Source organism: Perca fluviatilis, chromosome 16 (genome assembly GCF_010015445.1).
Source record: "Perca fluviatilis chromosome 16, GENO_Pfluv_1.0, whole genome shotgun sequence".
NCBI lineage: Eukaryota > Metazoa > Chordata > Actinopteri > Perciformes > Percidae > Perca > Perca fluviatilis.
This window is the reverse complement of record NC_053127.1, coordinates 5706250-5728444: the sequence shown is the minus strand read 5'-3', so window position 1 is coordinate 5728444 and position 22195 is coordinate 5706250. Positions and strand designations below refer to the sequence as shown.

Below are 22195 nucleotides of genomic sequence, written 5' to 3'. Positions count from 1 at the left end.
GGCTAGCATAAAAGCGCCCCTAGCACTCCCATTCAAAAGGCCATTTGACCGAAAAACGAAAATACGGTAAATCTTAGAAGCGGCGATTTCGTCCTAATTATGCTTTTAAACGAAAGTTTGACTAGGGTACATTCACAAAAAGACCCTAGGTTGCATTTTTGCGAGAGCTACGCTTTAAGGGGTTCCCCATATGATGAGTCCTAATTTTTTTGGCGGTCCACTTCACACGTGTCTTTAGTTGGTTGTCTTACGTGACCGTATACCTTGAAAACGATTGACTGAATTTCTTGTCAGCCTTAGCTTCAAGTTTAGATTAATGCTATGAATATGTATTGGTGTTTCAGTAGTAATGCATGCGTTGCACTGGACTGCCCTCGGGCTCGGCTCTCTATTTAGCGGTCAATTCAAGTTCCAGGCCTCAACTGTGGTCATGAGCTTTGGTTAGAAACCGAGAATATTAGATAGTGGATACAAGTGGCTTGGCTCAGCCCCAGGGACTGCTCCTTCTCGTTTAGAGGAGTCAGTCGAGGTGGTTCGGGCATCTGATCAGGATGCCCCCTGAATGTCTCCCTGTGGAGCAAACGAGAGGAGACCCCAGGGCAGACCCTCTGGCCTGGAAACAATTTAGGGTCCCCCCAGGAAAAGCTAGAGAATGTGACTGGGCTACCCTGCTTAACCTACTGCCAACGCAACCCAGATAAGCTGCCGAAAAGCCATAGATGGATGGAATAATAGCAGCATGTTAACTGTGCACAGCACACATACATCGTAGGTCTGAGCCTAGTCTCGCCTTGCCAGAGTGGAGTAAGGTCTGGCTACACCACAGATGCATTCTGGGATAGGAGAAGGAAAACAACAACTCTGGGTTGTTTGCATTGTGGCTTTGTGCAAGGAACTTGTTTTGGTGGAACATTTGAACCCCGCAAAAGAAAACACCACATACCAGTCCTTCCAGAAAAATGTGGAGTTTTTTTGTGATTGTTGCGGGCAAAAATCCTTGATTATGCGACACGTTTTCTTAAAAAATGCGATGGAATATGCGGGATATTTAGGCAATTTTATGCGATGAAATTGCGGGAACTTGCAAAAACTGTGGTTTGATGGAAGAGATAAAAAAAAAAGTTATTCCTCCAACAGCCTGCTTTTCGATGATGTTCACATCGCGTAATTACGTCACTTCATAACGTTCCCATGGCAACAGGGGGAAATGGCTGCTCTTGTGTGAAGTAAACGCAACATTTTTCAACTTTCTGTTAAGATATATGTGACTTTTTAGCAACGAAAATGCGGGGATTATGAAATCATGCAAGCCCCCGCATATTTTGCGCGGAATTCTGCAATTTATGCGGCGAAAGTGTGCCGTATTTGAAAAAATGCGCACTCCCCCACGCCCAGCATAAAGATGCGGACTTTGGCTGATTATGCATTGAATTATGCGATCGCATAATCGCGTTTTTTTGGAGGGACTGACATACAATATTATACAGTAACGTGAGCTATTTAAATGAGCTGATACATGGTTAAACCTCATTGGCTCTTACCAGTGTATCTCCGTGTGTACTTCGTCCACAGCAATCCCACCAATCGGTCCCTAAACGTCCTAGTTAGAGAGGAAATGCCCTAAACATATTCTTTGTAAATCTTTAAAATCATTCCCCGAAAGAACCGAGCAGGCCTGCCTTGTTGCACCATCCAGATTTTCTTCAAAAGTTGCCATTTTCAGCGTGTAGCTCGCTAGCTCGAAGTTTGTTGTGGTTGAGCGTGACATTTTATAAAACGTCCACCGTATAGATGAAAATCTACCAAACAAGAAGTCACTACTGCCCTTTTAATCGTAGACCCGAGGCATGGAGGAGGTATACATTAGGCTCCACATTAAACGCCCTGTTTAAAAAACAGGCCTTAGAGACATGATGAGCCATATGGACCTGTGGCTACAGTATAGACTGCTGGGTTTCTTCCAGCCCTCCTCTGACTCATTAAAGAAGGACATGGTGGAAATAAACACGCCAGCAACACTATAAATATCGTCTGCTGAACAGCTTTAGACCTGCTGACCCTATTCGTCACAGTCGAGCCTTCAGCGCTTTCCCTCTGCCTGACAAGAGCCTTCTTTTGACCCCGCCGTCACTTTCATGTGGAAAGCAGTCTTAAATGTTTTCTCTCTCAAGGTCTCTCCGGGACACCACTTCATGTTCTCTCACATTTTTCCCTTTTGTATTTATATATCTCCCTCATCCTGTGACCTATTGAAGCAGTAGCCATCCCACAGTCATCCCACTATCTTCCACCAACATTGCAACAAACACTGCAGCACAAACTCCAGCTCACCAGACTCCATGTAAATAATCAGGACTTTTAGCGTGTATAGAGCCAGCATATTTCCACCAGACTCCATGTAAATAATCAGGACTTTTAGCGTGTATAGAGCCAGCACATTCCCACGTGTAAATGGGTGAATTAAGGGTTCATTTTAACCAAACCAGAGTGGTGATTGTTGGAACGGTGAAAAGATGAACCAAGACGGCTTTTGATCATTTTATTTTGTTTTTGTCCGCTTTGAGTGAAGTGTGTTTTACGTTTTGTTAAAATTACTTTTTATTTAAATGGAGGCTGGTGGAGTTTGGTGATGGTGATTTCGGGGCTGTTTCATGTTAAACTAAAAGGATCTTACTCTTTAACTTAAAGGTATATCTCTGTAGGGATCCATCCCATAATGTTGTCAGAAACTTAGAATGATAATCTGAGCCTGTCAGCGGCAAACAACTGCACTTTTGTGGACATTACATTGCAGCTTGTTTTGCCGTAGTCTTGCTCAATACTGGAATTCAAAAATTGTGTTTCCATCGGCCACTTAGACACAAAAAAATTCAAAAGTTACCCTTTAACAGAGAATCCAGAGGAGCACAGATGTGAGAAATAACATAAAGCTTGAAATTAGCCTGGGCTGCTTATGATGGGTTCGTTTTACAGTTTAAACTACAGTATGTAGAACTTTGAAAGGAAATATGGATCAATGTGAGTGTTGTTGGATCAGTCACACCTATTTGGCGGTGTTTTGTTCGGGGTTGCAACAACAAAGTGTTTTGAATATGCTGAAAGTGAAAAAATGATTTAGCGTTGTTGTTGGACTTGAGATCAGTCTCGGTCTCAAGACCACTCTTGGAAAGTCTCGGTCTCGTCTCGGAATCGACAGCATTTTTACTCGGTCTCGTCTCGGTCTCCGATAAACAGGACTCAGGATTTTATTTTTAAGATCCGTCAAGACCACAACTGCAGGGATATCACTAAAATCTCCTGTGCATTGTCTGATTGATGTGTTAACATCATTACTGTGATCAGGGTTCAAATGCTCGTCAAATATACAAGTGGCTGTTAGATTTGCTTCACTCACCATCCCCAAAAAAACAAACGACAGTAATCCATTGAGTGGCTGGTAAAATTGGAACATTCACTGTTTGGCTGGTGGACGAAAAACTTAACTTTGAACCCTGAATGTTATAAATTGGATTTACCTTTTAACAAAACATAGAGCTGGGCGATATGGAGAAAATCAAACATCACGATATTTTGGACCAAATACCTCGATATCGATACCGCAACCATATTGTAGTGTTGACTATTGGTGCTTTCAAAAAATATTTACACAATGAGATTTTTGATAAATAATCATCAGTAATGTGGATATAATGATTAAGTGGGTAAAGGCAAATAATAGAACAGTTACAACAGTCTGGTAAGTTCAGAAAAGTACATCACTTTACTGTAATGCAACCTTCAAAACCAGGAAAAGACACTTAGGTCATATTACGATATCTAGTCTCATATCACGATATCGATATAATATCAATATATTGCCCAGCTCTACCAAAACGTGTAAAAAGGTAAACTATCCACATTTGAATCCTTAAAAAAAAGCAGTATACCACAGTTATACACAGTCAATAGATACAAATACAATCTTTACTTTCTTGTGCGACACTGTTGGACAGGTCTTGTGCAACCATTGCTATGCGACTGTTATTCAATTTAATAAGGGTCCTCATTTCCTTAAAAAGCAGACTCTCCAGGTTTAAGGGAAGCAAACCCTCGCTGCTTATTTTTTAGCACTCGTGCAATTGGTTTCACTTGGAAACCAGCCCTCGGCTCAACCGTACAGACCAACGAAAGCGAAGGACTGTCGTGTCCAACGCTGAATTCCTCTCAGCGGGACGACAGAAATGTACTCGTCAGGGCCACTGCGGACCTTCCGAGGTCCCCACACGCTCCACGGCGGACAGACAGGGGCTATGGGGTGGTGATGGGGAGCAGGTGTGGCTGTTTGATTGGTCAAAGTGACAGCAGAGTGACAGGTGGCTGCCAACCAGGTGACACATCAGTCCTCAGCGGGCCCAGACCTCCCAGCAGCATGCATTCATTCCTTCGTTGATTTCACTCTTCACTCACTCACGGGCTACACGACATGATCGAGAGACGGAGTGAGAGACGGACAGAGTTTTTTTTTTTTTTCTCAGGCAAGCCAGACATGCCTGAGAGACTCCAAGATAATTACCGTCTCTACAGATTCCCCCTTTGGATTTTTCAGAGAGCGAGATAAAGGAAAGAGAAAGGCATGGAAGGGCAAGCCAGCAGGTGGTACGCTTCATTACATATTGTCAAAAGAGCAACCCATTGTTCAGGTTCGGGCTGGTTGAGCGCATGCAGTGCTCTGAAGAAAAAGGGCAGCGTCACCTGGTTACAGAAGATTTCCTTCCTCATTCTCAATTACCATTTGGGAATTTCAATAAAACGCACTAAATACCTGACAATGGACACCTCGAAGGGCATTAACCCGCTTATACCATGGTCACTTGCCAAATAACACATTTTTAAAACATTAGTTCATATTTTAATTAGTTTTACAATCGAAATCTAAAGTTGATCCAAACAATAACTCTGTTTCCCTGGTTACGCCTGACGGTTTGACTAATACCTGGAACAATCATTCCATCCATCAGGTTCTTATGCAATGCAAATGTTGTTCTCTCCACCAGGAATTAGGAGGAACCTTAGATACGACTTGCCTCCCTTAGCAACCGGAGATATTTATATAGTCCGCTCAGCTGATAGAAGCCTTTAGCTACGAGCCAGAAAGCTAACGCTATGCTAGCAAGATCCAAAGTCAATAACATTGTGTACAGTTGGCAATCAGTAAAAATAATTTGACAGTATGTTGAACAACAAGACAAGCTAGCTATCCAGCCATGTCATTGTCCCCAAAACAATAGAACGACTTTTACGAAGAATTAGATCCGCGATGTGTAACGTTACTGTCGGCTGCAGCGGCGCAGCCTGAAGCAGCGAGCTGAACAGTGAACGGGATGTGAGAAAACGTTATTCGCTGTGAAACAAAGTCAGTCCAGAGGGCCAGTAGAACTTACTTCTTGCAGCCTGTGTGTTTTAGCGCCATCCTGTGGTGTTCAGAGGACGAGTTGGAAATAATAAATCCACATTTCCTTATTGATTCAATGTAGCGCATTAGTCAATTCATTCAAATTAATTTAGAACAGTAAACAGTCAGTTTCACCGAACTCCTTTAGTAGGTGTCCTATATCACTTTTTACTGGACACCCTGCAGCCAATCAGAATCGAGTATTCACCCAGACCATGGTATAACCCGCTTTACACCGTGGTCACTTACCACATTTTTCTTTTTAAACCATTCATTTATATTTGAATTAGTTTTACAATTGAGATCTATAGTTTTTTTTCCCAAACAAAAACTGTTTCCCTGGTAACGCCGGAGGGTTTGACTCATACCTGGGATCGTTCCCATCCCATAATAATTCTTACACAATGCAAACGTTGTTCACTGCTCCAGTAAATAGGACGGACCTTAGATACGACTTGCCACCCTTAGCAACGGGAGATATTTATATACTCCACTCGGCTCAGAGGAGCCTTCAGCTCGGACGGCTACGAGCCAGAAAGCTAACGCTACGCTAGCAAAATTCAAAGTATAATTGGACAGTATGTTTAGCAACAATCAGCCATGCCATTGTCCCCAAAACAATATAAAGATTTTCAGGAACAATTATCTGCCGTGTATTCTATACCCACGACGTTCCACTTCTGGGATTGCTCCGGTGCCGCAGCAAATTCCGCCGGATGCGTGTCTTTTTGCCGATGATCGTCTCCTTCCTCTTTCTTTGTGTTGGCGTTCCAACCTCCGGTGGATTTGTGAGGACTATGGTTAACTGCTCCTCAGATCTCTGCAGGGTAAATCCAGACAGCTAGCTAGACTACCTGTCCAATCTGAGTTTTCTGTTGCACGACTAAAACAACTTTTGAACGTACACACGTTCCACCAAAACAAGTTCCCTTCCAGAGGCTACTTTGCAGAGGCACCATGCGGAGCTTAGCGACGATTGTGATTGGTTTAAAGAAATACCAATAAACCAGAGCACGTTTTTCTCCCATCCCGGAATGCTGTGTGGTCTAGCCAGACCTTCCTCCGCAGCGCTGTGGAGGAAGGTCTGGCAACACGAGACTATCCGCCATGTGAACTGTCGGGCACAGCCTGAAGTAGCGACCTGAACAGCGAACGGGATGGGAGATTACGTTACTCGCTGTGAAACAAAGTCGGTCCAGAGAAGCAGTGTAACTCGCTTCTTGCAGCTTGTGGGTTAACAAACTAAACTGGTTGTTATTATTAAGCAGGGACGACACACTCTGGTCTCATTTCGGTGTTTGCGTTCATGTGTTTGTGTAGCTGCAAAACCAAGCTGTACGCGGAGAAGCTGCCCAACACCAGCATCATCATCCCGTTCCACAATGAGGGCTGGTCGTCGCTGCTGAGGACCGTCCACAGCGTGCTCAACCGCTCGCCCCCACAGCTCATCGCCGAGGTCATCCTGGTCGACGACTTCAGCGACAAAGGTACAGACGACACACACATCTCACACACACACTCATCACTGGTCAGAACACACACACACCTGCTTACATAACACACCTCCTCAGACATGTGCAAGAAAATACAGATTTGCGATTGATTGGTTAGCGTCGCTTCGGTAAAATTATTCCTTGTGTACTGGAGTTTAGAACGGTCATCTCATAGTTGATTGCTTGGTTATGGCAGAATCTTTCAATACTACATGTGGTGAGTCTTGGGGCGGCTTGTGGCTCGGAGGGAGAGTTGTCTCTTGCTGTTTAACCGCAAGGTTGGCGGTTCAATCCCAGGTTCCCCCGGCCACATGTCAAAGTGTTCCTGAGCAAGACACTATAAGGCATAAAAACAAAAAAAAAATTTGGTTCTGGTTGGTTGTCAGTTGAAGTCATGGGTTGATAGGGAATTTATTAAATTTTTTATTTTTATTTTTTCCCCAGTGGCAGCAAGGGATAGATTATTTTTTTTTTCCTTTACAGTAGCGATGGATACTCAATTTTTTCATTACATAGCCTACCTGTTACTACATGTACAGTTGTCGCGCATGCAGAGCAGACTGAGATATCGGTTTATGCCTGTAGAACAGGTAGGTGGTAAGTATTGACTCTTTAATCATGGAGGGTTTAGTGTGGGCTACTTACTGTAACGAGTGTAGCGTTAGTTCATCTGCGCTAGCGGAAGTAAATAATGTACAGTACAGGCCAAAAGTTTGGACACACCTTCTCATTCATTGCGTTTCCTTTTTATTTTCTTGACTATTTACATTGTAGATTCTCACTGAAGGCATCAACACTATGAAGGAACAAATATGGAATTATGTACTTAACAAAAGTGTGAAATAACTGAAAACATGTCTTATATTTTAGATTCTTCAAAGTAGCCACCCTTTGCTTTTTTATTAATAAGGGAAATAATTCCACTAATTAACCCTGACAAAGCACACCTGTGAAGTGAAAACCATTTCAGGTGACTACCTCATGAAGCTCATTGAGAGAACACCAAGGGTTTGCAGAGTGTGTGTGTGTGTGTGTGTGTGTGTGTGTGTGTGTGTGTGTGAGCGTGCATCGCTGTTCAGAATCCCGTCTATCTTCCATAATGCAACGCTTGTATCCAAATGAATAGTGTTGTGAAGTTGTCATTAGCTTCACTGCTGTTAGCCAACTCCATTGAGCCCCAGGGACTTGCTGTAACGTTAGAGCACTCTAGGGTGTTTACCTTTCATTTGATCGTGTTTGTTAGCTACGCTGCCATCCTCTTGACCGACATTAAACACAACATATAGCTCATGAGTGGTTTCATCTGCCCTGTTTAACGTGTTGAAGCTCCCCGGCGGCGCAGTAGCTTACGCTGCTGCTGATGCCGTAAACCTGGACACGGCAACGTTAAGTGCCGCTGCGGCGACATCGGGTCCTCTTCCAGCACTGCTGGAGGAAAACAGGCATCTTGCATCGCAAGAGTGCTGTACAAAAATGTAATTATAGTTTGCCTCAAACTTTTTATTTGTGTATTTAATTCGTATCATTTCTTCCCCAAGCTCATAAAATAAATTTGGGTCGCACATGAATTGACCGGGTCGGTCGGAAACCGGAACCAAACAATTAATTTTGTTAGGCCTAAACCCCAAGTTGCTCCCCGAATGCTTTTAACACACACACACGCACGCACACACACACACACACGTTTGTTTCACTGCCTTTGTGGGGACCGTCATTGACATAATGCATTCCCTAGCCCCTTACCCTAACCTTAAAATATCACAACTAAATGCCTAACCTTAACCCTTACCCTAACCTTAACCATCACAACAGAATGCCTAACCTTAACCCTTACCCTCACCCTAACCATAACCTAATTCTATCCCTAATCCTAAAACCAAGTCTTAACCCTCAAACAGCCCTTTAAACCTTGTGGGGTCCAGCATTTTTGGCCCCACAAGGCTGTGTAGACCCCACAAGTATACTGTATTCCCTGGCTTTTGGACCCCATGAATATAGTAAAACAAGCCCACACACACCCATTCATACTCATCACTGGTCAGAACACACACCTTCGCCCCTCACCACGCTAGGGCTGGGCGATATATCGATATAAACAAATATATCGATATATTTTTAAATGAGATATGGAATTAGACCATATCGCATATATCGATATAGTTCAAATGTGATCCTTGCTCCCATAGATATGTCGCCGTGAGGTTCTAAACATTCGTCAAAACCCGCCGCCATCTTGGAACAGGGGTCCGAAGCATTCAGATCAACGCTAAAGATGCCGGACTTTTGTACTGCTTAATTATGTTCGATAGAGGAAATGAAAAGAACAAACAGCATGGATAACATTTAACAGGTGACAATGTGTTTTATGATTATATATGCCGCCTTCGACCAGCAATCTGAGCTCCGGCGGCAGCGGAGGCGGAGAGCCCCGTGGCCGGCAGCGGCGTCTCTTCCCGGGCAAAAACACAGCCGCCTGCGCTGCTGCGCGGGTCCCCGCTGATCCAGATCGGACCAGCCAAAGACAGAGTGGTGATCGGTAGGATCTTCCACGTAGTCAGGAACGAACTGTATGTCGATATCGGCGGAAAAGTTCCACTAAGTTTGCCAGCGGCGAAGCCCGGTCGAAAGAAGCTACAGCGGGGCAGCGACCGTCTGCGGCTGCAGGATCTGGAGCTCAGTGCCCGTTAAAATTACATGTAACGCATAAATACATACAGAAATAAATAGTGGAGGAATGAGCCTGGACATTTCAGTCTGTTTAAACTTCACCTTGAAGCAGAAACTCTTAGTTCAGAAGGGTGAAGTTTCCGTTTGGACTCAGATCTGTGAACCGATCATAATAAATATTCTTTGTATTAACACATTAATTAGTTTCTTTGTTTTGTAGTCGATAGTTCATCTTTTAGTTTACTTAAGTGGAAGCAGTATCAAGTGGAAGAATGGGACTATAACCTAGGCTTACAGGCATGAGGCATTACATTTTGAACAAAGTAGATTATATTAATATCAAAAGCTTAATTGACCTTTGGAACGAATCACAAATAGCCTATGGAGCTTTGATTTCAAAAACGTTACTCCTGTTATACAGTATTTAGGTTTACATTTTATTGTTATTTGAACAGCTGAGCATTTAATCATGAACCAGGTGAAGAAACCGGTTTATTATTTATTTGATTTTGCAACTGTTTCTATGAAACTACTTGTGACATGTCATATTTGATTTGGGCTTTGACTGAACATTTGCTCTCAATTCGGGGAAAAAAATATCGGGATATATATCGTATATCGATATTCAGCCAAAATATATCGGGATATGACTTTTGGTCCATATCGCCCAGCCCTACACCACGCACACATTCACACTGATACATGAGCACACATGCAGTCAGTACGGGCATGCCAGTAACTAAGGCTGTTAGTGGAGTGTGACTTTTTCTTACTCTGTCTCTCTCCTTCTTTCACACACACACCACGGAGTCATTTGTTTGCAAGTGTTGGTTACTGTTGCACAAATAATGAGCTGTTTAGAAACACAAGCATTAGTCGGCTGCTGCAGAGGCCCAGATGTGATCTCACGATGCTCCTGCTATCGTATTTCAGAAGCAGACAGACGGAGAAAGACACAAACACACAAAGGCAGCGGAGAGCCGGTGTTTCAGGAATGTTCTGCCTGTTTAAAGGGAGTTCTTCCTCGCTGTTGTCGCACCAAAGGCTTGCTCTTGGGGGGGATTGTTGGGTCTCTGTAAATTGTAGAGGGTGGTCTACACCTACTCTATAAATAAAGTGTCCTGAGATAACGTCTGTTATGATTTGACACATAACTACACATAAATTAAATTGAAAAGGTTAACTGTTTCTGATAACGACTGGATAATGGCTAGCCACGGCTGCTAACTTCTGATTGATGCAACGCTCGCTTTTGGCCTCATCGGAGAATGCCAACGATGGTCGTTCAGACGTCACCATCTTTTTTTGGTCATCTTTTAGGAAGGCAAAAGTGGACACAGACTTGAGGAATCAGGAGAAAGAATGGGAAGAAACTAAAATAACGTTATTCCCAACGTTACGTTAGCAGCATTTTGTTACCCAGTCAAATATGTCAGTTTCAGGCTAACTAGTTCTGTAAGTTAAGCTAAAGCATTTAGTTACTAAGTCAAACATCCAAATGTCAGTTTTAGGCTAACTACTGTTTATCTGTAAATTAAGCTAAATTATTTGGACAGTATGCAGATTGTTACAGTGGAATGTGGATGTATCCGAAAGCTATGCAGCATTATGTTTGCTAGGGCCTTAACTTGCTAACACATAGCTAACATTAGCTTACTAACAGCTAACTTGCCCTCTCTGGTAGACACAGGTTGCTAAAATAATCCTTTGACATGCTTACATCTGATGTGTTAAGCTAGCTACAGGCACTTGTTTTCCCTCCAGTGGGCGTGGTGTTCAGCTTATGGTGCGATGCACGCTCTCTCTATGGACCTTTTTCACAGCAGACATGTTGACTTCTCATAGTAGGAAAAGCACAGCTGAAATTGATAACCTTAACGATGGCTCAGTTCCATCAAGTGTCCCAGTAAGATATTTCAGTGAGTCAGCATGCACAATACCAGGACCTCTCCTAAGTGGAATGCAGCCATCAGTAATGGTTTAATACCAGGACCTCTCCTAAGTGGAATGCAGCTATCAGTAATGGTTTAATACCAGGGCCTCTCCTAAGTGGAATGCAGCCATCAGTAATGGTTTAATACCAGGACCTCTCCTAAGTGGAATGCAGCCATCAGTAATGGTTTAATACCAGGACCTCTCCTAAGTGGAATGCAGCCATCAGTAATGGTTTAATACCAGGACCTCTCCTAAGTGGAATGCAGCCATCAGTAATGGTTTAATACCAGGACCTCTCCTAAGTGGAATGCAGCCATCATTAATGGTTTGAATACACCTGTGCTTTTCCTACTATGACATGTCAACATGTCTGCCATGAAAAAGGTCTATTATAGTGATATATAAAGTGAAAATATAAAGACTTGGCTTGCCCTGGTCTGAGAACTCTGCCTTTTTTCTTGTATTTTGTTATTATCCTGAAATCATTCAAACATCCCCGCAGTAGGGGGAATCGACCCAACTGTTAACCTTTCCTCTGGCTACACTTTAATGAAAAACTGTACATTGTTCGCCCAGTTAGTGGTTAAGACCTAGTATAACTATGTTGTCTCTCCATTTTTCCTTTTCTATCCATCCAACCATTACGTTCATCCGGCATGTAACGAACATCCCATCCTCATACGTCAGCTGGAACACGTCAACTTGTTTTGTTATTTAAATAGCAAATTAACTAATTAAAAGCCATTTGTCTTAATCGTTTTTAAGATGATAACCACTTTTCCGTCCTGAGACTGTAGATTAGTTTTGACTGCAAAGCGTGGCACGTCCTCGCAGGCCCCCTGAGTGATTGTGCTTGGAGCTAAAGACGGCAGTGGCCTCTGGACAGATGGCGGGGGAATGAGGGCATTGCGTCGCCCCTGCCGGTGGCAGCGACGTCAGCGTGAGAAAAACCCACTTTCTGGTGTGCATTGGTATTCTCACACAGGCGGCGGCTTAATCAGTTTGAACTCTGGAGTTAATGTACAGCTTTGAACCCTTGCATAATAAATCGGGGGACAAGTGCAATATTATCGCTGGGGTTTGAGCGGAGGAGGGAACAAGGTATTCATCATTAAAGCTGGTTCAGAGCCACCGTGTGACGCATCATTTCCTGTTCACTTTTCCATTCCCTTAGATATCAAATATTGCACTAAAGATATATGAAGGAAGGAAGGAAGGAAGTAAGTAAGGAAGGAAGGAAGGAAGGAAGGAAGGATATGGAGGAATATTTTTATTCAGAGGTGTATATATCGCTGTTTTATCACATTGACTCACTTTTTTGGTACCTGCCAGGGTTTTTCCTGGGTTCTTAGAGCGTTTTGCATATTGGTCCTTTGCATATCACCGCACAATTATTTACATAAAGACTAGTAGTTGTTGTTGTTTGCAGCGAGGGTAGTCTATATCCACAACTTTCCACTTACGGATTGCTCCGTTGCCACTAGAGGTGTTGGCATTAATCAAATAATCGATGCATCGAATCGTGGACGTGGACGATGATGCATCGATAATCGGCCGGCTCACAATCAATTATTTCTGTTTACAATTTAATGTAGGCCTAACAACATTTCTGTTGACATATTCGGTTATTTTGTTCTGCAGAATGTTTTGTTTTTGAAGCTTGAAAAGCAATGAATTAAATATCATATGGTTTTAATAGAAAAATGTATTTGACGCGTCGTGATGCATCGAGATATCGAATTGAATTGAATCGCTGACATGATAATCGCATTCAAATCGGGAGATCACTGAAGATTCACACCTCTAGTCGCAACGGGAAATTCCGCCGAATGTCCTTCTTTTCGGCCGGATGTCTGTCAGCTTACGTTTCCTTTGTGTTGGCGTTCTAACCTCCGGTGGATTTGTGAGGACTATGGTTAACTGCTCCTCAGATCTCTGCAGGGTAAATCCAGACACCTAGCTAGACTATCTGTCCAATCTGAGTTTTCTCTCGCACGACTAAAACAACCTTTGAACGTACACGTTCCACCAAAACAAGTTCCTTCCCGAGGCTATTTTGCAGCGGCTCCATGCGACGCTTAGTGCCGCCCAAGACAATTGTAATTGGTTTAAAGAAATGCCAATAAAAACTTGGGGAGCAGGGTGTCACCAAAATGAGAATAGCTGGTCCACCTCAAAGATAGCCCTCCGTGAGATAGTGACACTATACCTTAGTCGGTGCTGTTTTGTTGTGGTACCTCGCAGCCGACACCAGGAAGATAAACAATTGATGAAGGTACAGTTATATTTTGTCTGAGGTGCTAATTAGCACCCAGTTTCTACGTTGTGTAATTATAGCCTCGCTGCAGAGCGGTGTTGCAGGAACAGCCTCTTCTCTCCTCTTTTAAAATCATAATTTACACAACTATTCCTATTTGTCTCAAAGGACACCTGGTGATTTCTATCTGTGTGCTCTGCTGTAGTCGACTCTGTGTTTTAATTAGGCGGAAAGCTTTCCTCTCTGGGTTCTGGAAAAGCCTCAGGGGATTGACTTCTTTTCTTTTTTAAACTGTTTATGTTGGCATCATACGTGTGCCCAGAGTGTGAGCCCATGCTAACGTGTTTTCAGGTAAACAGTATGTCTAAGAAAAACCAAGAGAAGAGCTGGAGCTGTGATGGTGTCGCTTGGGGATCATCGTGCGTCGAGGATCATCAGATTCCAGGCGGGGGGTCAGATGGCTTTTTCTTTGGTAATCTCTGTATTTGTTTACTCCCCACTGCGCCCAGCTTCTCTACAACTTTTCACTTTACAGACTAGGGCTGGGACGATGTGCTTTTGTCTAGGGATGTCCCGATGACAGTATTGGATCGGAGCCGATTTTGGTATAGTTTTTAACTGATCGGGGATCGGCATTTACCCCAATCACGTACATCAGCTTGTAGTAATCACTGCCTTTAATCACACATGGCCTGCATCACAAACGCACCGCCAGACTGCCTGGATGCCGGCACTTGCAAACCAACATGGCGCTCGGCCACTCACCAGTGAGTCTCGTAGCTTGCCAGCCCTCAGCAACAAGTAAAAAAGTCTGTCTTTCTTAGTGCCCCGTTTTTTACAGAAGAAGATTTCTCCAGTTGTCCACACTTCTTCCATGATTTCACCAGGAAAGCAGTTTACAGGCTGTCATTCCCGCGTTATTATGGATCCCACGTAACGTCTAGGCAAGTCCCGCCCTACGAAGCAGCCCGTTTGGTTGGGGTTAGGCATTGACCTCGAGTGGTTAATGTTAGGATAGCCGATTGGTCAGGGGATAGGACCTGAACAAATCGGGTTCCGTTAACTTGTGTAAGCATCAATGCGTGGCCAATAGTAGCGTGTGAATGCTATGGAAGGGCGGGTCCCTCCTAAAATTTGCGAGGGTTCCGTAATAACGAGCTATTCCCAGGAGCCGACATTCGTAAACACGAAAAGAAAATCAAAGATTGACTATTAAGCGTGAGGTCCAGAGGGAGCGAAGTGTTAGTTTTCTTTAGCCACGCGTGGATGTGTGTCAAGGGTGCAATGGAGGTGTCGAAGGTGCAAAACCATTTTTAAACTGTTTATGTTGGAATCATACATGTGCCCAGAGCGTGAGCCCATGCCAAAGGGTTTTCAGGTAAACAGTATGGCTTAGAAAAACCAAGAGAAGAGCAGGAGCTGTGATGGTGTCGCTTGGGGATCGTCGTGCATCGAGGATCATCAGATTCCAGGCGGGGGGTCAGATGGCTTTCATTGGAAATCTCTGTATTTGTTTACTCTGACTGCTGACAATATTTGCAATTGCCAAATTACTGAATCTAAAATCTGTCAGAAGGAAGCTGCGCCGCACACTTCTCTGCACAAGCGCTTCTGTTGCAGAGCGTTTGGAGAAAAATCTCACCTGATGATTTCAAAGCGATGATCACGATTTCCTAGTTCCACCCACGAGTGCGCGGGGAACAAAAAAAATGAATGGCAGTGACAATCTAGCAATATTTCCATCCATATTCATCTGTTATCACCTTGTAAACGTAAAGTGATCCGAGTCCCCCTCCTTGCTCTCTCCCGCCCACGCTCACCTCGGTGTTGTCGGAGCAGTTGATTCAGGCAGAACGCTGACTCACAGGTAACCTCACGCTGACACTGCAACCGGCTGTTTCTATCGCCTCTCCTCCCCTCATCTTCTTTAACGTCTCTTTCGTTTCCTCATACCCTCTTGATGCCTGTGTCTTTAGTCGGTGGTTTGTGGAAGAAGTCCAACTACAATCGTTAGATCTGAGAACAGTCATTTAGTTCGTTTTGATTGGCTCACGTTGATTTAACTTAGATGAGGCTTAGGTGCCTCCCAAAACGGCTTGGGGTGCTGCTTTATAAAAGCCCTAAAGCTTGATTTATGGTCCTGCGGAGGCTCCGCGCAGAGCTTTCGCCGTAGCCTACGTAAGTGGCCTGAAGTTTATACTTGTGCGATCTCTTTAAGAGAATAGCAGGGCCGCCATGTGGGTGTGTGTGCATGCGTGGTAGAGCGAGTGAGAGCGTCACAGTGATTATCTTCCGAGTGAGTAGTGACTCTAGAGTCATAGTGAGAGGAAGAAAGCGTCTCCCCTGTTCTTTCTGACCACGGTGGGAAATCTGGAGCAGGAGAAGTTAACCCTCTCCTTTATCTCATGTTGTTGATGGAGAAGGAGAACCAGGAAGTTTACATTAAGAAACTAACCGCCAAAATGTTAGTTTAAAGTACTTTTTACTCATACTTCCACGGTGAAAAGGCAGATATTAGATGATCGCTTTCAGGATTTTATGAGTAGAGATCAGGTCACTCAGAGATGGATTTCAATTGGAGAATCGATAATTTTAACCCAGCCCTAGTATATAGTAGGGGTGAGAATCACCAGAGGCCTCACGATACGATATCATCCCGATACTTAGGTCACAATACGATATTATTGCGATTTTAAACATATTGCAATATTCTGCGATATATTGCAATTATTACCTTTTTCCCAATTTCAAATGACGTCCCCAAAATGAAACTTTGTCAACATCTGTTTTATCTAAAAAGATACATTTCTCTGTTTGTTCGTCTCACTTCAATTTTATTGCTGCAAAATGGGACTGTGTCAAGCTGACAAACTGACCAACCCATATATAATAAAAGATCGATACTTGGTGTCTGTGTATCGATACAGTATTGCCACGGAATATATCGCGATACTATGCTGTATCGATTTTTTCCCCCCACCCCTAGTATATAATATGTAATAAGATCAAGTTGGCTATGCTATATATCGGCCAGGCTCTGAAAATGATCATTAGTTGCATCCCTCATTTAGTGGCTTGGATGTGTTACATTATATAGGAGTGCGGTTTCCATCTCGTCCAGGGTTCATACCAACAGAGCTCCTCAACGCGGTAGATCAGTCAGCTTCAGTGCTTATCACTGCTACTCTTGACTCTGAAAACTTCACTCAGTGGAAGATCGTTGACAAGAGTAAATGTCAGGTTTCTGTGTCAGTCGCTCAATGAAAAAACAAGTGTTGCTTCTTCTCTTTTTTTGCTGTTCCCACTGGCATTCAACAATCATAGAGACAGAAAGCCACCAGAGAAAAGGCAGAGGGACCAGTCCTTCCTCCCACAGTACTAGCCTTAATAGAAAATAATACCATGTAGCCACAGCACCTGCTGGGTTTTAAGAAACGGCTGGGACTCGGGGGAGGGGGGGGGAAGCAATGAATTCCCTGCTGTCATTACGATTTTTATTGCTGGACCAACTATTTCTTCTCTAGATATGAGGAAATATCAGGCGAGCTGTCAAGGCGAACCCGAGGTTGAGTCTAAGTGAAGTAACGCGCACATATAATTTTTCAAGCACGATGAGAAAACGTGAATGATAACCCTGAAAGAAAAAGTTAGCCTTTGCTGTCGGCTCCCCGAACACATTTTTTAAAAAGAGAGAATTGCTCGAGCCAGCGGCCACCATAGCGCTGGGTTTCCCCACTGATTTCCGGAATCGATTCCATTCCGATTCACAAGACACCGATTTGATTTCCTATTCTACTTTTCCATTCTTTATTGATTGGATTCGGGATATTTCAGTTACAATACCAATTTAGCTTGGATGTGAAAGAGCTCCTCAGAGATCTGGGGTTGTTAAATGACTAACCCTAACCCAAGAGACAAAGTCCTGACGTCACACATCGGTGGAAATGGCCATGGCACTTTCTCGCTCGCCAAAGTCTTGCCTAACTTTGGAGCGTTTTTTAGCATAACATGGAATCCTTAGATGGTTTAGTTTCACATGATACCAATAGCTTCACTCTGGCTTTAAAACGGAGCCTCTTAAAAGATCAATCTCAGGATTTTGAAATATCGGATCAATCAAACGAAGATCTGTTTAAATCGGAATTTAATTTAATTTTTTAAACCCAGCCCGTGCGGCCACACTGAACTGCCGGCTGCAGACGTGCGTCTCGGCCAGGAGAGAGAGAGAGAGAGAGAGCGGCGTTGCTGTGAACGAACAAAATAATACCTTTGTTTCTTATGTCTACGGTCTGAGGCGTACGGTCTAGGGCAGTGGTGGCCTAATGGTTAAGGAGCGAGCTTGTGGTTCAATCAGGACAGGATATAATCTGGGTGGGGAAAGTGAAAGGGCAGCGCTTCTCCCTCCCTCCATCACCACCACTGAGGTGCCCTTGAGCAAGGCACTTAACCCCAACCTGCTCCAGTGGAGCTGCTCAGTGGCCAGCAGATCAGACTGTGGTTGTACTGGGCAGCTTCCAGGTATGATTTAGAGGATGGATACCTGAACCGACGGGCCGGGCCAGGTTCGGGCAGATATTTAGAAATGATGTTCGGGTTTGGGTCAGGCTCGGTCACATCAGCGCGATATAGCATTGAACATTTTAAATTTAAAAAAAGCTTATGTAGGTGTGCGCCTGTGTTAACGTGCGCTTGTTCCCCCCGTGTGAGCTGATGACCTCATCTGTTGACATTTCCGAATGCCTTCCTACAGTTGCTTAATAAAAGCTTTCCACACAAACAAACGTACATATGTCATTAGTGTGAGGAAAAAAAATGAGATTTTAACTGTCTGACTCGGATGTAAATATCTTAATGCCTGCCGGGCTCGGGTCGGGTTCGGTTACTTCTCTGTCGGACGCGGGCCGGGCTCGGACAGAAAAATGCGGCCCGATCCGCACTCTAGTATGAATGTGGAACCGTGCGAATGTGACCGGTCGTCATTGCAAATGACAAGTTGTTCTCAGTCGACTTACCTGAATAAATAAAAGGCTAAAAACGACCCTTGTCGTGTGCATTATATCGAAATCGACCCGCGTCCGACCCACGTCTCGACGTGCGTCGCGAAGCCGAGCCTGTCGACGCGGGTTAACCCTTTCAAACACAAAGTCAACCCTGGTTGAAAGGGTATTTATAGCCTATATATACATATACATATATCATAGCAGAGTTTCATGAAACCAGGGACAGTGTGAGCCCGGATTTATCCATCATGGTTAAGTGGGGTCTGTGACGGAGAGACAATCCCTCTCAGGAGCTCTGATTCACACCGCAGGGCCTGCTGCGAGGGGAACCTGTCACCGCCTCCAGATCGACCGTCCAATTATTCAGTCGCTGTCCCGAGCCGGATGGGATCTATTAGGCCGCTGTCTGCAGAACAGAAGAAATGAGACAATTTGGTGAGTGTTAATATGAGACAGGGATTTCCCTGCCATTATAAGGTGTAGGTGCAGCACCTGAGCCATGTTGGGCAGCACCTAAGCCAAATGAAGGTAACTAAAAGACTTTTCTCGGATCTAATGACTATAGATGGACTTCTTTAACAGGGTTTGTCTTTAAGCTTTTCGAGCTTTTTCAACCTTTTAGACACACATATGGTGATAATAATGGTCCAAAATGATGTGGAAAACCGACGACCACATAGGGACACAAACCGACTACAAAACACAAATGACCAACAAAGAGACACACAGGACTACTAAAAGATGCCAAATCCCACAAATAGACTCAAATTCCTTTTTTTAAAGCTTTAGTGCGTAACCTTTTGATATTAATGAACGTCCGCTACGTTCAAGCCATTGCCAAATGAGTTGCTACAAAGCTGATTAAGACTATCAGCTCCACACAACTCTCTCTGAACATCTCAGTACGGCTATGTTCAGAAGATCGTGGCGTCTGGCGACTTTCCCGCGCAGGAACTCGAGTGAAGATAATGACCTCTTCTGAAGAGTCCATCATGTTTTTTTTAAGTCCTCCGTGTCCTCCTTGGCTACTAGCAACTGTGTGGAGGAGGAGGGGTGGGGGGTGGTGCGCGATCACGGAAGGCTTGTATCACGTGGACGCGCCGACAGTGTCGTCATTACTTAGAATTCCTCATGGGGGAGACGGAAACTACGCACTATAGCTTTAATTGAAAAACGGCACATTTTCCTGAGGAAGGACACCTAAACGCCCCCGCCCCAAAAAAGCGCCCCTAACCCTTCCACAAAGGCAGGGAAAACACTTTGAGAGAAATATAAGATGCTGATTCTATACTGAAACGTCTGTGTTTAGTGAGTGGATTACACTTCGTTAGTTAATTAGTTTTTCCCCAACAAAGGAATTAGTTCTGTATACTTGGCTGCCAATTTGGAGCTAGCAATTTGACACGATGCGACATGCTTTTAATGGCGGTTATCATGTTTTGGCAGGAAAAAAAGATGAAAGTGCAGTTCAGTGTGGAGGTGGGGGGGGATAAATAGGAGCGGACAACAAATGTAGTCATAGAGTGAGAAATGAAGCAATTATGAAACAACATTCAGAGAGGGGAGGAGGGGAGGAGGGCAGGGAGAGCTGAGGGCAAAAGACGGAGATTAAGTTTATGACTTTTATTAACCTGCATCAGTGAATAAGGTCGACATTAAGGCCATTTTATGGTCCTGCGCAGGCTCCGCGCAGAGCTTTCGCCGTAGCCTACGTAAGTGGCCTGAAGTTTATACTTGTGCTGGTGTGTGTGTGTGTGTGTGTGTGTGTGTGTGTGTGTGTGTGTGTGTGTGTGTGGGAGTGGGTGACAGAGCGAGTGAGAAGTGAGAGAGTGACGGCGATTAGCTTCGGAGCGAGTACCAACTCTATAGTCGTGGTGAGAGGAACAAAGTGTCTCCCCTGTTCTTCCTGACCACGGTGGGAAATCTGTAGCAGGAGAAGTTAACCCTCTCCTTGATTTCATGTTGTTTATGGAGAGGGAGAACCAGGAAATGAGTTGGGGGGGGAGCCACGTGCGTCGCTATGATGTGTAGTTAAATATTATTATAATATTATAGGGTCTGGCGTAGACGCAGAGGGGTCTGCGGGGGAACGCCGTCGATTTGACTATAAAACTACTATATAAAGGCCTTTTAGTCTGGATCAACGGAAGTACATTTTCCAAGATAAAGCCTGACATCACCTTCCTCTCATGGTGTTGCTGTTCCTAAACACCCTTCGCTTCGGAAAAACGACAGCAAACTTCGAGCTAGCGAGCTGCACGCTGAAAATGTCAAGTTTTGAAGAACATTTGGATGGTGCGACAGAAGAGGCAGGCCTGCTCGGTTCTTTTGGGGAATGATTGTAAAGATTTACAACAAATGTGTTTACAGTATTTCCTCTCTAACTGGGACGTTCTGGGACCGATTGGTGGGATTGCTGTGGACGACAAGGAGATACAGTCCATGATGAGCTCCAGCTGCACGAGAGGAGGGAGGGAGGGAGGGAGGGAGGGAGGGAGGGAGGGAGGGAGGGAGGGAGGGCTGGCTGGCTGTGATGGTGAGGGGAGGTCAGCTCACTCTTCATTAGGCTGTAATTGAATTTCGGCAGCGCGTGCAAGGGAGGATGTTCAGCCCTGGCTCTCCCTGCGGGGGAGTGTTGGCTCACTCCGGCTGCACAACCTCCCCGATACTTTGAAGGTTAGCTCAGCTAATGGGCTACTTTCTCCACGGAGCCCAGTCTCGGCTCGCCATCTGTCATCCACACGTCTCAACATGTAGGCGCACAAGTACATGAACCGCAACTGCATTGCTGCCTGCCTAAACGAGTGGAGCGAAACACGAGGGACAGGGCCGCAGTAGACCTCCTCGGGCCCTGATTAGGGCTGCACAATGTGTCGTTTTTTATCGTCATCACGATATCAAGTTGCCCAATACAACATATCGGGAAAGAAATTATCACACTTTAAAATGTACCTGTCAGTTTCTTTTTATGGTGCCTTTTATAATCAATTTAATGTTAAATTTTTTGTTCAATGTTGGAAATGATTTCCTTTAATTATTTTATATATTCAACAGGCAATGTGTTGTATTTTAGCAGAATACTGAAATCATCAGAAATGCAGAACTCTGTAGACTTAAATATCCGTTTGTTCATCGCAAGTAATATCGCTATCGGGATATTCAACAACGTTATTGCACATTGCATACGTAAGGGAGAATGCAGAGCGAGGCGGTCGTTATAACGAATACAACCCCCGACAGGGTGATCGGGCCTGATCGCCAAAACGCCAAACGACGCCAAAGAAAACAAATGGCAAATGGCACAAAGAGACACAAAATGTATGGGAAATTTGCTTCTTTTATTTTTATTTTTTTTAAGAAAAACGTAACGGAAGGACACTTGAACCCCCGCCAAATACGGGGTCAGCCCAAT

The 22195-nt window shown here is 44.3% G+C and overlaps 1 protein-coding gene across 2 annotated transcripts in view; it reads left to right on the top strand.

The window, feature by feature from the left end:
• LOC120575636 (polypeptide N-acetylgalactosaminyltransferase 10-like) overlaps nucleotides 1-22195 on the top strand; it is a 155736-nt gene that overhangs the window by 85698 nt on the left and 47843 nt on the right. For both annotated transcript variants that reach the window (XM_039826452.1, XM_039826454.1), the window contains exon 4: nucleotides 6752-6918. In XM_039826452.1, coding sequence (XP_039682386.1) covers nucleotides 6752-6918 — 167 coding nt within the window. The remainder of the gene's footprint in view (nucleotides 1-6751; nucleotides 6919-22195) is intronic.